General features: G+C 41.7%; 1 protein-coding gene across 1 annotated transcript in view; it reads right to left on the reverse strand.

Annotated features, from left to right (window-relative positions):
- Positions 1–4,652: 4,652 nt before the first annotated feature.
- The window catches only part of LRP6 (LDL receptor related protein 6), a 64,616-nt gene continuing 52,436 nt past the window's right edge, over positions 4,653–16,832 (reverse strand). The window contains 12 exon segments of the mRNA XM_018568919.1: positions 4,653–5,364; positions 5,894–5,985; positions 6,070–6,206; positions 8,252–8,473; positions 8,970–9,080; positions 9,676–9,912; positions 10,642–10,767; positions 11,804–12,013; positions 12,657–12,847; positions 14,107–14,318; positions 15,354–15,553; positions 15,644–15,970. Coding sequence (XP_018424421.1) covers positions 5,082–5,364; positions 5,894–5,985; positions 6,070–6,206; positions 8,252–8,473; positions 8,970–9,080; positions 9,676–9,912; positions 10,642–10,767; positions 11,804–12,013; positions 12,657–12,847; positions 14,107–14,318; positions 15,354–15,553; positions 15,644–15,970 — 2,348 coding nt within the window. The 3' untranslated portion in view covers positions 4,653–5,081.

The raw sequence follows: 16,832 nt of genomic DNA on the forward strand, positions 1-16,832 counted from the left end.
TGTAACATTGCTTGGGCCTTGCCTTAAAGCCCATTGCCACCTTTGCAGAGGTAATTTCTAAATAACATATGCCAGCAACATACACTGAGTGTACGTGAAGCAGGCATGTGCAGCTGATGTATATGAACACACAAACGTACTTTTTTTGTTAGCTTTCCTCTTCATAGCCTCATGGAAATGGTTGCCTGTGTTTTGCAAGCACTTTCTGAGCTCTCCCATTCATTAGTACTCATAGTGGTATACCCCGACCCCCGACAGTGTATTGTGTGCAAAAAAAAAGAAGAGCTCCTGTTTACGGATCGTGTTACAATGAATAACAGGGAGGGGGGGAGAGCTGTTTTCAGCCTGATTACCATCCAACCCTGGTATCTAATTTTCCTGTGGAGCAAGTTTTGAATTTTTAGGCTTCAGGACTAATACAAAGTTCATTTAAAAAAAATGAGATGTCATCAACATGAGCCACTGAAACAGGACGTTACACAGATGCTGCCACTTTGCTCTGCATGGGCAAGGTAACAGGGTTTCATTAACAACTGGGAGAACACTGCGGCACCCTTACAGGACAGTCTGCCTATGTATATCTATAAAAACATGGACATGCAGAGTCCACAAAAAACTCCTTGGTATTGTAGATTCTCCACTAACGCAGAATGGAATGATCAAGAGTTCTATATAGAAATCCATCTTTAAGCACGTTATAAACGTTGGTCCCAAAAGATTCCGATATGGACAATACGTCCATCACGATCACCGTGTGTAGATGGCACTTTCATAATACTTTCACCTTGTAATTAGTACACACTAAATATATTTCAAAAGGGAAGTAAAGAAAAAAAATGCCATTCACTAGAGAGAATGTTTATAAAGACCAGAGAAAAATTATAATAATATAGAGCTACACCCTGAAAAGGTAAATTATACAAAAGCATTATCTGTAAACTTTTCGCACTGGTGCACAGGGGGACATATAAAAGGTGCAGCTCCAATTTTTCCCTGTCTTGGTAGGCGTTAGCAAAATGGCAGAGTTGATGGTGTCCTAAGAAAGGTATTATGGATATAGTTACATGCAGCTCCCATGGAGGAAGAATGATGGATTACAAACACTCGCCAGCATGTGTTAGCGACTTTGTAACCTTTTTACAGTTAGGTTTAATAGAACGGGACACCGCAGATATTGAATTTAAGTGTTCGTCATCCAACATCGCAGGCTAATTTCAAGCTTGCTAGTACAGGGCTGGACAAACCCAGATATCAGGCCGGAGATTTACCTAATAAGCTGCCGCTATACATTTTTTTTTTTTTTTCATATTCAGATTCTTTTGCTTTTTGTTGTTAATGTAACTGTGTACCAACTGGCTACTGACCACTATCCATGTTTTAGCCTAAGAATAGTTTTCCCAAATGACTACTTCCAAAACAAGAAGAGTCCCTGTAAACTAAGGAAGTAAAAACACTTCATGTGTTTGTTATAGTGACCCTGCCTTACTTACAGTGGCCCGTGTCTCATGGTCACTCTCCATTCCAACGCTGCAGCTTCTCTAAGACTCAGATAGCCAACATTTCTCGGATCGTCGGGTGCCTGTGCCCTGCACTGCCTGCTGTGGTTCCTTCCGCCGACCCCTACAGGACTCTGCACTGATGTAGGAGTTGGAAGATGGAAACACAACTTGCGGACTGCAGTGCTGGAGCACAGGGGAGGTAGAACGCACAGGCCACTGTGGAGGTGATTTAAAGATTTCCTGCAGGAGACATTTAGCTTGATTTTTTTTTTTAAAGCAGCCTATGGGGTCCCGTTAAGACTTTGCCTAAACCACACCGCCAACTATCTGTAAAAAATAAGTCAAGGCAACGGGACTTGCTGTATTTTTGCTGTTTTAACACCTCTATGTGGGCAAGTTAACACCTCCTCGCTCAAATTATGCAAATGCAATCAACACCCGGTTCTGACTAACGGATTATGTGATTGGAGTAACATTCACCATAATTATTCCCGGAGAATTTTTGTACAAATCTTTCTGAATTGAGAAAGTCAGTTGGTTGATCAGTGAAACGTCTTCAAGAAAAATACAGCAAGTCCTGTTGCCTTGACTTATTATTTACAGATATACCATGACCTGGATGAATGAGACCCCTCACAGACACACTGCCAACTGTTTTACATTCCAACAACCACCTCCCGTGTAAGGTCTATATTATGACAATGGACTTCAGAACGACTTTTGTTACAGTGCACCATCGTCTAGGCTAGGTTTCCCTGTAGCAGTATACGAGGATGTAACCTTTAGCGTGTTCATCTAATATGAACATAAAACGTGCATTGACATACAAAATAAAACAATCAATAAATCATTCATGACCCGGTCAATGAAGGACACCTATTAAACTCCTGTATTCCAGCGACTGTAAGAAGTAAGTATCTGAACATACTGCAAGGATATAGAAATGGGATATACACTAGTAGAAAACTGTTACATTTTGTGTTTATAAATACAATTCAGTATCTACATTATACGTGGTATAAAAACAATGAACATTCGCGGCTTCGGAAAATAGAAAATGTACTGTTTTGGCCTTCACCTACGAGAGGCAGACCTCAGGCAGGAGAAGGGTTAAAGTGAACCTGTCGTGATCCGAGGTGTACAGATCAGTTGCATAAAGACAGGTACATGCAGCTCTGAATGCCGAGCTGTATACATGCTCCAGTCATATGTTAAATAAATGTTTGTGTAAAATTACATTTCCATTTCTTTCTTGTCCTGCTTTTCCGAGGCACTGGTGATGTAGGCCACTACCTTCCAGCTGTCCCCTGGGAAAGCTGCATCACTAGTGCCTCCCAGGGAGCTGGAAAAGGCTTTTTATTCTGCACAGATGACAATGTATAAACCATACAGGCTCTAGCGCATGCCACTGCACTGCCATGGTTTCAGCTACGTGAGTGTCAGGTGGCATAGTGACGCTTACATTGCTAAAACCATCAATAGTATAAACAATAACAAACCAAGTGCAATTTCCTATATGACATGCGTGAGATCTGGCTTGGATGTCATCAGTGGGCCAGTAAACAATGAAGAGACGGCCCTTATGCAAATGATGTATAATTTTAAAATGGCAGCAAGGGATTTAAAGTTTGGGATGGACACAGCGACAAGATTTGTGAAAATGAAAGGCAAGTAACATTAATATGCAAGCATTTTACAATCATAATTTTATAGATGTTGGAGGTTTAATATAATGAGGGCGGGGGAAGGTCCGCTTTAATCCCAGGGTACTCTGGCGTGCAAATACTGGCCAGCTCCCTTGCCTTACTAATGGCAACTGAAGACACCCATCACAGAGACCATTAGACTGTCTGCCGAGAGAGCCGGATGATGATATTTGCATACTATAGTGCAGGGGTAGCCAAATTCCGGCCCTCCAGCTGCGCTTCTCACAGCGACGACTCCCGGAGAGAGATGCCTCATGGGATTTGTAGTTTCACCACAGCTGGAGGGCCAGAGTTTGGCTACCCCTGCTATAGTACAATGGGATTCAGGGCTACATTCCAACTAGAGGAAGTGCCTGCTGTAGAAGAGTCCTGATCCTTTGACACCCTTTTGGATCACTTCAGGTCCATTTTAAAACAAAACCAAGCTACTTTGGTGATCTGATGAGCACAGGCGAGCTGGAGAACCCCAGTTTATAATCCCCACACACTTGTTTTAGTGGTTTCACCCAGCATGGTCTCTGAAATGACATTAGTGGTATATTTAGTTTTGCGGGTCACAGAGCAGATAACAAACATTCCAGGACCTTGCAAATGTACTTAGGAGAAAATAAAGTCATAAAATAGATTAGAACATTTATCCCATGGAAAAATATTTTTCTGGAAACGGGTACAAGCTATTCACCAACATGAATCACAGTGCTACAACCACCAACACATCTTTTTTTCCCCCCCTCATTCTGGTAACTGGTAGCCAAAGTAAAGGTGGAAAATAAGATGAATTGATGCCATTAACTAGACACTTTTTTTTTTACAGGTCCTATCTTTTGAAATCATCTACAGGGCAGGACGATGGACACCTTCAGCTAACCCCGCTCTCTGCCAGCTTGGATTTTTAGGCCTGTATGAAATTTTTAGTGATGCAAATGATGACTGGATTGTTCATGAAGAGAAAAAGCAACATCCAATTTCCACCTGCCTATGTCAGCTTTAAGAAGAATGGTCATGACAGCAGGGTGTCACCACCGGAGGCTGCACCTACCCAGCTCTCAGGGTCAGTGCTAGTTCCGGGGCAGGAGATTCACTTGCACTGCACAGGTGTGGCAACCTTCAGCACTGAGCCTTGGTTATGGGAGGGGGGGGGGATTTTAAAATGCATAAAATCATGAATAAAATTAACTAAAAGCTAAAAAAAAAAAAAACCTGTAGACCTGTCGATCAAACACAGCACTGAGAACAGAGGATAAAACCAACTAAAAAAAAAACAAAAAACATACTGATCCAGCAGTCTAATTGGTCCACAAGGCGTACTGTGAAATTTCCCATCACATTCTGAAATGGATAAAATAATTTCTGTTTAGTGTTCATCTTCTTGAACTCAAAAACAAATGGAACTCCAAAAGATATGCAAGTTCTTAACCTTGGAAGGATGAACTGGTGCAAACTGCTCCTCCTGGTAGACTGCCGCCTGCTCCGCTTGGGTCTGGACTCCGTTTCCCGTTTCTTAATCACTCAGAATCTTTTTGGCATTAAGACTTCTTTGCTTCCTCAGCGTCCGTTTAAGGCATTTTGTGTGTTCAGTTTGCAAAAATAGATATTTATATATATATATTTGTACAATATACTTGTGGAGCAGGAATCCTTTGTACAAAAAAACTTTGATAGGTGAGGGAACGAGCTGGGTTTTGGGTTTATGGCACAGGGATGACAGAGTGAGCTAAGAAAATATATAAATATCCTTTTTCACTATGTACAAAATAGGTCCGCTGGCTGAACTCCCTGCTCGCCTCTGAAGAGTTCTTCTGTGAAAATAAAACTGTACATGTAGCTTTCCACGGACCCCTCTCCAAAGGGTTTGTGTATATACAGGCTGGGGGTCTCAGGAAGAGTCTGTGCAGGGAGAGGGGGGTGGCGGGTATAAATGATGAGAGTAACTGCGTTCTGTATAAGGAGATGGCGGGCAGCTCTCCTCGGCAGATAGGTACTGACTGCGCGGAGTCGGTGGAGGGGGGACTGGTTCCGAGTCGTAGTTGAGATCGCTAGTGTAGCCTTTCGCTGTGGCTGAGGTCAGACGATGGCTGGGGGTGTAGTCACTATCGCACACATCTGTGCTGCATGGCGTGGTGGGAGGAGCAAAATGGCGGTAGCTGTATGGTCGATAACTGAAAAAGAGAAAAGCACAAGACGTCAACATGGTATTGCAGACAAACTACAGGGTAGTTTTTAGGATACAGACATATCTAAAGCAGACACGGTAAATATGGGGTCCTGAATACTTGGTGGAAGTACAAGTTTCAACATGTCTGGACCATACTAGGATTTGTTGTCCCACAAGAACGAGAGGACCACAGGCATTTCTACCTAAAGCTGAATTATAGCCAAATAGGGAGGTAGAGGGGGCAAAACCGTGGTCAATTGAACTTTTAAAGAAAGAAGCTTCAGGCCTTAGGATATATAAAATACTGAACGTATACCTATACACACACAGAGACATAGAAATGGCTAAATACACAATTTAAATACATAAAGCGGGACCCAATTTAAGTGACAAAGATGTATTTTTGCACATCTAGCCCTGAGATTTTATGTTGCATCATAAGACAATCACATCTACATATCTAACAAAATAAAAATGACAGATTCCTTTAAACAAGTATTCCATATACAGTATGAGGCTCGCTTCACCTGTACGATCTGTGAGTGGACGGGCTGTTTGATGAATATCCAAACTCCATAGTGTAATGTGAACGCTCCGTGGCTGGGGATGGTGGTGGGTTCAAAATCTACAATTGGGAGTAAGCAAATGTTAGATTTGTATTTTCAGAAGTAAATACAACAGACACCAAAATGCAGCCGATAAAACTGACCGGCGGGAAGTAAGTTCCTTTGGTACTGGAAGAACTGCTAGATGATGCTCCGGTCACATGAGCACGATCATAAGGTGGCCCGCTGCTCCCACCCATAATGCTGAGGGAGCTGATGACAGATTTGCCACGTGACATGCCTGGATAGAGAGAAATAGCAATTAGATAATGGAGGAAGTAGAAGCTCTGAATCCTCAAAGTGATAGAAATTACTTCATGCAACATCAAACTAGAACTGCAGTTTGTGAGTGGTGCATCACTGGTAGTCATTCCATTCATGGAGCAAAAAAGAAAGCGATACAGCAGACTACAGCGTCAATGATCAACATAGAGTAAGGGTTAACTACATGATAACAAGAGCTTCTGATAAGAATATATTAAAGTGAAACTCCAGGCATACACCCAAATACAGAATGGAAATACAGATGGTTACAGTTTTACATGTCAAATATTTTGTGATACACCGCTCTGCTACGCAGTTTCTACATGAAAATCCTAAATACCCAAAATTTAAGTGACACCAAACTAAGGAGTTAAATCTGAAAAATGTATTCAAGTATGACGATTAACAAAAATTTATCTCATTTGTGAGTGTATCACTCGGCTCTAGATCCTAAAATCATCTGAATTGGTGTCGACACTGTTCTTCCTTCTGGAGGGGGGCTACTTTTGTTCCCCATGGTCCCTGTGTGTGTTGTAAAGTAGTTACCGCTCCAAGCTCACTCCCGTTATGGACTACAATCTCATGTTTAGTTTGCTAATTTGTATTGAGATTGTACTCCATCACAGGATCGAGCTTGGAGCGGTGACTACTTTACAACACGCATAGGGAGCATTGGGAACAAAAGTAGCCCCCCTCCAGAAGGAAGGAAGGACAGTGTCAGCACCAATGCAGAGATGATTTGAGGATCTACAGCCAAGTGATAGACAAATAAGATATATTTTTGTTAATTGTTAGGATACCTGAATGTATTTTTTTAAGATTTAATTCCTGAGTTTAGTGTCACTAAGGATTGCCCTGAGCTCCATGCAAAAAAATATCGCAGATTCAGCACAAATACCAAACTGCAGGTTAAAAAAAAATGGAACCAAGACATGAGAAAAGGACTTGATGGTGGTACATAACCAGCAAAAAAACACTGGTGTACATACACACACACACTATTGGTGTAGAAGCAGTTAAAGGAAAAGCCCAGAGGACAGCTCCCCTCTGCACATTGTCTTCCTGAGCAGGGATGTAATATGACCCCACGACTTACACAATAGCCTTACAGGGGGCCAGATGCGCTGCTCATTGATTTCTGCAATAAGATACTGGCTACATCCTCACAAGAAAGCCAGCGACTATGAAAGCCACAACAAAGGGCCACAGAGTAAACACAGCCTAAACCCTGCCAGCATGTGAGCTCTGTCTACAATCCCTCTGTGCAGGGCTCTTCATGTGGGGGACAGAACAAAACAATTTAGAATTGTTGAGCTGCTCATCCTAGAGATGAGACTGACATACTAGCACTTCAATGTTACTCAAGGGATATTGTATTTTCAGTGAGAATACATGCACTATGTTGCAGCATTTGTATATGACTTTCATATGTGTACAATACTGTCCTGTCATTTTTGTTATTGTATTAGAGATTTGTAGATTAGCCCCCAGAGGGAGCCCTCTCTGTCACACCAATCACTCAGACCCGTTGCTTAAAAGTACAGTGGTACCTCGGTTCACAAACTTGAGTCGTTCCACGATTCTGGTCGCGAACCGAATCAAACCGCGATCTCGACAAGGGGAAGCCACGACCATGTGTCAGAGCAGGGAAGATGGTTGCGGTTGAGTTCGTCACCCAATGCAAAGTTCGCGAATGGAAGCAAGATTTTGCCGAACCGAATTGTTCGTGAACAGAAGTGTTCATGAACCGAGGTACCACTGTATATCTAAAGCCCAAACTTGCTTTTCTCCACTTTGGAGTAGAAAAAGGTTAAAACCTTTTCATTTAATTTTTGTTACTACTTTCGTATCAGGAAGATTATCCTTTACTTCCTGTCCAGCAGATACAACGGGATGTGAGAGGAAATCCTCTGACATTTGTCCTCACAAACATGCCCATGTGAAGATTCAATTTTTCCTGTCCACTATAGTGTGCTAGGTGAATAGGATACAAGTATATAACCTATAAATACATGTACTCACCAGGCAGTGATCCAGTGAGGGAGCTGGGGTGAGGGACATACCCCAGGGGAACAGAGGCTGGCCCATGCACAACATAGTCATTTGCCATGGTCTCTCCATCACCTTTCATGCGGGGACACAGCACACGCTGGCACACAAAGTAAACTCCACCGACCACAAAAACAGTAAGTATAACCCCAATGATGGAGCCAATGGTGTTGGTTGATGGTGGAGGCGGTTCTTCTGTAGGGTCTGGAAGGGTCAAAAAAACAACATAACATCAGATCACAACAAACTAAAAGACCAAAACCAGTCTAACATCTAAATGAAAAACATAAAAAACAGATTTATACAGACGAACGATAGATAGATAGATAGATAGATAGATAGATAGATAGATAGATAGATAGATATAACACACACACACACACACACACACACAGTGGGGTATCAAAGTTTAGGATAGAGTGAGATTTCAGGTAATTACACTGGTTGAGATTTGCTGGAATACATAGGTTAATTTAGTCTTTAGTCAGTGCATAAAAATATATAGGTCTATTGTTGGCTTTCAAGAAATATGGGAACAATAATAAAAAAAGGATTATTTGGAGACATTATAGAAAAACATAAATGGACACAATTTTTTTTTTTAGAAAAAATAAATAAACACAAAAAACAACAACTTTAATACAAAAACATATTTAGCCCTGACTTTTTTATTTATACATCAGTCACTTACAGCAGCCCAGTTCATCAGAGCTGTCACTACAGTCTCGTTTGTGATCGCACCGCCGGTGTTTGCTGATGCACTGCCCACTGCCGCAGTGAAACTGCTCCGGTGTGCAGATTTCTGAGAAGATATGAATGGACAATTTTCAGTTCATATACAGAATATATATATATATCTGCACAGCATATACAATTTCCGACAGATTAATAATCTTTATTTTGATATTTTGGGATTTTTAAAATGGTGACTAATTATGGCTGTGAGAGGTCTCCTTGTTTATTCATGCTCCAATACTGTGCTTTTCATTATCTGAAATTAATAGAAACCTGGACTCTGTATGACTTGGCAAAGTATTCTTTTAAACTGACTTACATAGATTCAATAGGAGAGTAATTCTAAAGTAAAAGAAAAAGAGCCTCTAAGGGTTTTGATCAGAAAACATGAATTTTATAGGCACGCCTTTTTAGTATTGGGACATAATAACGTAACTAATGCTTAGCGGTAGCTTTTAAACCTAGACATGATGATCAAGGCTGGTCAAAACACAGAAGTCAGGGCGTCGCCATTATATATTTTTGGTGCAGTTTTCTATAAAAACCAGGGGGTAGCACACCGTCTCTTCCTCTTAAAAAGAAAAAAAAACAAAAAACCTGTCTAATAGATTTAAACTGCTTTAAAACGGTCCTGTTTTATGGTCTGCATTACTGGCACATACCATCGCAGTTCTTCTCGTCAGACTTGTCCTGGCAGTTGGCATCGCCATTACACCTCAGTGAGGAATCTATGCACTGCCCGCTGGCACACTGGAACTGAGTATCAGAACACATGGGGCAGTTTTGCTCGTCGCTGTGATCCACGCACTCCGTGAAACCGTCACAACGCCACTCAGCAGGGATACAGTCTACCTCCCCCGTGTAGCAAGTGAACTGCTGAGGAGAACAGGTTGGGGGTTCTGAAAGAGAGGACACAATATTAAAACCAGGAATCTCAAAACCCGTAACTGTCAAACATGACGTATGAAGCTGCCAATTAACATTGCACAACTAGTGCATATTTGAGCATCCAACACTCTTTTTAGAAAAAAATAATCACAGCCGTCCAACCACTAAAGAAATGCAATCTTCGTATAAAATCAAATTTAATAATATATATTGTTACCTTAGAAACTGTCCTAAAGGGCAGAGAGGGCAGATACTACAGTACTTTGGCAGGTTAAAAGTAGCGCATGGGAAAGATCAAGTGCTTTGATTATAGCCCTGAGAAACAGAGCAGGTAATCCACTTTGGAAATTAAGTATCATTGGCTAATATTAAGATTTACTAAGCCTGGCTATAGGTGGGCAGAACAGTTGGTGAGCTGTGCCCCTCTTCTTTAAAAAAATCACTGAATTGATGTCCAACTGGTGCAGCCCCCACACAGTGAAAGATTATTTCTCTCTTTTCACCACAAAAAAGGAACAATTAGCCAATTCTCTGACCGGTCATGAATTCGGTGTATGATGACAGCTGCGCCAGATTCTCAGAAGGACTTGGTATAAAGTGTATGTCAAAGGAAATATCTTTATGATCAGCCAGCAAACCAAATCTAGAGTATAGCCGTTCCAGATATTCCATAAATCACAATAATCTATCTGGCTCCCCCAGAACAGTGGATATCCTCAAGACAGGAAGCCAATTCCTACCTCCACAGGACAGCTCATCCTGGAGAAGCACCAGGTGCATGGGGCAGGAACAGCGAGTTGTTCCATCTCCCTTTACAATACAGATGTGAGAGCAGCCGCCGTTATCCTGAGAACATGGATGTTCCTCTGTAAAAAGAAAAAATTAAATTAAAACAAATCCTGGATCACGTCAGCTTTTTAAAGTTGTACTCTAGACAAAACTTTATTTTTAATTTATTTTGTATTGGATGTAGTGTGCAAAGGGTTAGCATCTCGGTCAGGTCTCTCAGAGACCGTAACATACTCTTAAATCCTTAGACCCCAAGGTCTCGGATACACACATGTACGCACAACCACACACACTTACACATAAAGGTTGAACTTGATGGACCTGTGTCTTTATTCAACCTCAAATACTACGTAACTATGTTTTTACTTTGGTCTAAATCCATGTTGGGGAGATTCCACTCAGTTCCCGTCTGGACAGGAAATTATAGGAAATCTAGGAAGGATTAAGAATTCTGACAATTTTACTGTCTGGTCCTGGTGACCCCCCCCCCCAATACCTTCTATAAGCATCATAGGGACAGGGTTTCACCAGACTGGTACACTGCAGCCCTGGACCTGTAAAGCACTCTGCGGCACACTTTGCACAAAACAACAAAGACCAGTGCCAAAAGACACTTTACAGCTCAGCTGGCTTCTTGTCAGCGGGGACGGTGCATGGCTTTTGTGGCAATGCCAAGAATCAGACAATTTGAAAGCTGCAAATTGAGCCACTTCTTGCTCTGCAGCTACTATAGAAACTTGCTAGATGGAAAAGTAAGCTGATAAAATACAAACAAGAAAAGGTTTTCTTCTCTTAGAAGAGAGAAGACGTCCATTCTCCTAGGACACCGATAAACAGAAAAACAAGCTGGGAGTGGTTATACAGGGCTGCCCTTTTCAGGATTTGTTTGCCAGTGCTTAATCTCTTAAATACAAGAGCATAACCAAATATACCTGAAAAATTCCCTGATTACCTTTAAATATGATTAAGGATAAAAAAATAAAATTAAAAAAAAAACCCAACAAAAAAAACTATTTCACCAATCCATATACAAATTATTCCATCTTACACAGCTGTAGTAGCCCACAGGGCCAGCTGAGTATAATGCAGCCCAGACACTGTGTGGACACTCACTGTATTCCTGCATGCTCAGCTCAGTCACTGCATGGATGTCAGTCAGGAACTGGATACGGGCCTGGATTTTCGTGCACCCTTCATGTCCTGTTTTTTCAATGCGCTCAATCATCTGCTGCTGCCTGTCGATCCAGTATAGGTGATTGCCAAAGACGGTGAGCCCTACTGGCTGCAGCACATTGGAGTCCTCGAGGACAATGCGGTTCCCCCCTGAGGGTTAGAGGTGAATATGATTGATTATTACAAACAGGTAAACTGAAGCAATTATACCATTATGTAGTTAACTGCATCACAAAACTCCAAAAAAGGGGAATTTACTAAGTGTAAAGGACAAAACTGGAGCAGCTAATCAGATTCTAGCCTTTATTTTCAAAGCTTAACAAAACAAGCTAAGGATAGAAGCTGATTGGTTACTGCGCACAGCTACTCTAGATTCCCCCTCTTCAGTCTGCTCTAAAATAGTCACATTTTTATAATTGTTTAGGATAGCTGACAGCCCTGCTGACTTGTATTTCAGGTCGTTATTAGCATTTATCTTCTAATACAAAAAAATGCAATAAATAGAATATGAATTTCTGAAATACTGAGAAAACAAGACTGCTAAAGCTGGGAGTGATGTTATCAATGCCAAGACGTTTTTAATTTATGGGATATCTGCATGTGGGACTCGGACGACATTTAGGCAATCACAGCCAATCAGAGGATCGGCCTGGGTAGTGGTGTACCCCACTAGCCAAGAACTATTTTCTCTAGAAAACAGTATTTCACAAACTTATATATTTCATATACACAAAACATTTTTTATCTTTTTATTGTTCATACCATACAAATCTAAAGCAAAGGTTCTTCTTACCAGACAGGTCACTACTCTCTATCCGTCTCAAGTCTGAATCAGCCCAGAACAGTTTTCCTAGCTTGTTATCCAGCGCCAGGGCAATGGGTTTACTTAGGCCAGTGAAGAAGAGAATTTCTCGCTCAGTCCCATCAAGAGCAGCTCTCTCTATTTTGGCGGAACGCTCCTGTAAATTGGTGAAATACATGTACCTGAAAGGAAATGGGAGTATTAGCAGATCTGTGTTTTAGGCTTTATATACAAATTTAAATCATTTCTGAAAGCTGCAGTAGTAAGGAAATAATTCCAATTCCAAGAGACATTTCAACATGATAGAAATCCACTCCATTAACAGATAAACTGGTAATTTAACCAATAAGACTTGTGAATATCTATACAGTCCAATGTCTTCCTACTGCCATTATTTCAAACCAAATTTCCAAGTTTGAATCTAATAAAATGGAGGTTGTTATCTTTTAGTAATATAGTGACTACTTTTCCCCATTTTAATAGGCTGGCTGATTAAAAAAGACTGACGACAAGTGTGATACTGATTTCAGAAAACAGTTGGAAATATCACAATGATCCAATTATTTTTTTTTTCTTTTAGGGGTACCAACAAAATTTGTTGAGGCTATTTTTGAATATCTTTGTACAATAACCAATAATTTATCTCTTTCCACACTTTCTTTGCTTTACTCTAGGACATATCAAAAGGCATGCAGGTATACACAAGAGAATTGCTTTTAATTTCCTCACTTTTCTGGAGGAATGAAGCATGTTAGGGTCTGAACAAATCTATCCACATCTGTAGACCTGGACTGAATTTACTGAATAGCCCGTTTTAGAGGTTGAATTGGTCTGTATTGTCAGCACATCCTTGCGGTAATGAGTAGCTAACTGGACCCAGATGCCACAAGGACATGCTGAGAGTTCAGCCCAATTCAAAATTAAACCAGGCTATCCAGTGAATTTAGTCTGTACTCATTCACAATTCATTTACTTAAGCCTGATGAAGGGGTAGGCCTTTCTGTGAAATGCATTGGCTGTATATGCGTTTCGATCAAAAAGCTTCAAATGAACCATTAAGCCATATGGATTTGCTTGTACTCGGTGCTCCCAACCAAATAAAGGGTACTTGCCATTGGGCCGAATTCAAAGACCAGACTGGGTTCCGTTTAAAGGAAACCTGCACTGAGAGAAATCTTCTGAAATAGCTAGCTGTCCAAGTCTCTGGCTTCAAGATGGCTACAGTCACTGATAAAGGACAAGCATGTAGAACGTGAAGGATCAATAACCTGCATACAATTTCCAGATCTGTGACTTAAAGCCACTAGATAAGAATGCCAGCCAGGCAACTAACATTTTTAGAAGGGACAGTGATCATAGTCTGGATTTCTCTCTCAGTACATATTTCTTGACAAATATCAATTGCCTAAATCTAATTTGAAGAACAGCATCTCCTACTCACCCTCTCTCTGGGTTAACAAGGATGGCCCTGGGCCGGTCTTGGTCTCCTTTCAGGACTACTCCTACAGCCCGCCCATCCATACGTGTAACATTGATGACATTGGTGGCTTCACATGTCCAGTAGATGAAGCGGCTGTAGATGTCAATACTCATATCGTACGGTTGCATGTCCAGGTTTTGGTTAGTGTTTGTGTTGGAGACCACAGTTACATTCTGTATGGGACAGACAAGAGACAAAAATTGAGTCATCTTCACAAAGGGGATTCATCTAAAACATGAATACTAGCAGGAAAGTTGTCAATCACAGAAAAGAGTTTTACACACGATGTCGTCTGAACGCAGATGTATTGGCTTTTGTGCATTTAGTGAAAGACTCTTGGGTGATTGTCATGTATATCTGTTGCCATGCAAATTTGCCTATTTCCAGTCTCCCAACCCCCATTGCACCTCCTTCCAACGCTGTATTTTATTTACTTTTTATATCTGCATATTTACCTATACGCCCCCTGGTGTCTTCAGCTCAGTCATGTGATGATGCTGGTCTGCATTTTACCTCCAGCAGTAGGTAGGTCCGGAATACTGCAGAGAACAGCGCCACATAATGACCTGGCTCCACTCTATGCAGCATTCTATTGTGTGACCAGGGTGGCCTGCAAATACAACTCCAGAGGGTGTGCCCTTGGCACTTTTAGCTTACAGGTAGTGTGGGCATCAACCAGGAAGAGGATCAACACAGGGCCAGGGAGGACAATACATGGAACTGCTGAGAATTGTTTTGGCATATAGGAAGGTGATTTCATGAAGAAAAATGTGACGATGGAATTTGGATTTAATCTGAAGGTAATGCTGAATTAATTATTACAAAAATACAGATGCATGATTCCTTACACAATGCATACATACAAGTCAAGGGATGCAAAGCGTATCAAAATGACCAAACCACAGCACTGTGTATACAAACACATCAAATGGATTTTAAATAAAATGGATATAAGAACCTTAATAATCTTGGTGTAGTAATTTGCAGTAAGGTGGAGGAGAGTGAGGCAGCACTCTCAGCCAATCAGGGCTTTTCCTCTGCCGAGTACTGCGAGTCTAACACTGAATATTCTTGCAGGAGGACAGAACACAAAGATGACCTCTGGGGGTTTATCCTGGACTCGTTTCAACATTGAAATCTCTCAGGAGGAAGAAAATGTATAGAAATGGTTTCCTGCAAGACTACACAACCATATCTCATGATCTCACCTGGCTCCCATCTTCAAGGGCACGCCGGATGGTCTGCCGGGAGTCGATCCAATATAGGTGCTTCTCCACTGGGTCATAGTCAATGGCACGTACATTACGCAAGTTGTGAATTGGAAGGATAATGTCTGGGCTCTGCTGCTCGTCAATCACCATGCGGTTAATGGCGTTTCTCTGGCTGAATAGCAGGAATGAGCTAGGTGCTGCAAGATATGGGTAAAGGGTCATTATATGTTGTCAAGTACGGAGGTTCCCTGACGTATAAAAACACATGGTCTGGAAGAGGTGCTTACCACTGCAGGTCTTGTTGTCTGTGTTCAGGGAATAATGAACAGGACAGCCACAGGTGTAGCCGATGACTGGTGTGGCCAGACAGAGGTGGGAGCAGTGACCGTTACTGGACGCGCACTCATTCCAGCCAGATTGTCGGGAGGAATGAAACACTAAAATGTCCATAACATAGTCCAGGTGGTCTTGGATGATGGTTCGGTTCTGGCCGCTGGTTTTATTGGCTCTCTCGATACTTCGCAGACTCCAGTCTGTCCAGTATATAAAGTCTTGGTACTGGGTCAGCCCGAAAGGGTGGGGAAGGTCATCAGCAATCACTTCACGGTCTTGTCCTATAAAAAGGAACAGCAAGCATGATCAATTACAAGAAAGAAGGGAAGACCATGGGCTTGATGTACCAAAATGACTTAAAGGAAACGTACTGGGGAGGTACGGAGGCCGTTACTGCAACCTTTCCTTCTGAAAACACTACTTGACTGGCCCGTCATGATAAAATGGTTTTAATGCTTTGACACTGACTTGCAGCCAGTACACAGACAAGAGGTTCTGACTTCTGTTCTGACTTTTCATTTGTATGCTTATTTAGGATGTGATCAGGTAAGTAGTAAAACCACAAACCGTCAGACATCTTGCATTTTCAGTAGGAAAACAATACCAGCCTGTGGAATTTAGCGCATATTTATTTATTTTTTTTAGTAAAAGTGTACGCAAACCAAAATGATTGAATCTCACGTAACTTAAAGGAGAACTATGAGGCGAGTGAAAATCAATGAAAGTGTCACACGCCAGCTCAATAGATTGGGAAGTGAGAGAACACATACCGTTGCTCGCTCAGTACCTGATCATCTCCCTGCCGCCACCACTCCCCGCAAGGATTCCCCGATCCTCCCGTGCTGACTAAAGGAACGGACGGGGGAGGGGGCGGGTACAGCCTCTAGATAGGCAGAGCCAGCTGTCACTCATGCAGCTGGATGGATCTCGACAGTAATGTCGTGATCCGTCCCGGTTGCGGCGCTCTCAGTATACCGAGAGCTGTAGCTCGCGATATACAGAGCTTTGGGTCACGGGAGAACGCTAGTATATGTCCTCCCTTGACCCTCAAGAGAACTATGGGGAAAAATACTTACCCCATCGTTCATGTAATTTTAAATCTTCAGCTTTCATTAAAATATGATATAAGTTTCTGGACTTTTA

This window comes from Nanorana parkeri, unplaced genomic scaffold, assembly GCF_000935625.1.
Source record: "Nanorana parkeri isolate BGI_ZX_2015 unplaced genomic scaffold, ASM93562v1 scaffold1261, whole genome shotgun sequence".
NCBI lineage: Eukaryota > Metazoa > Chordata > Amphibia > Anura > Dicroglossidae > Nanorana > Nanorana parkeri.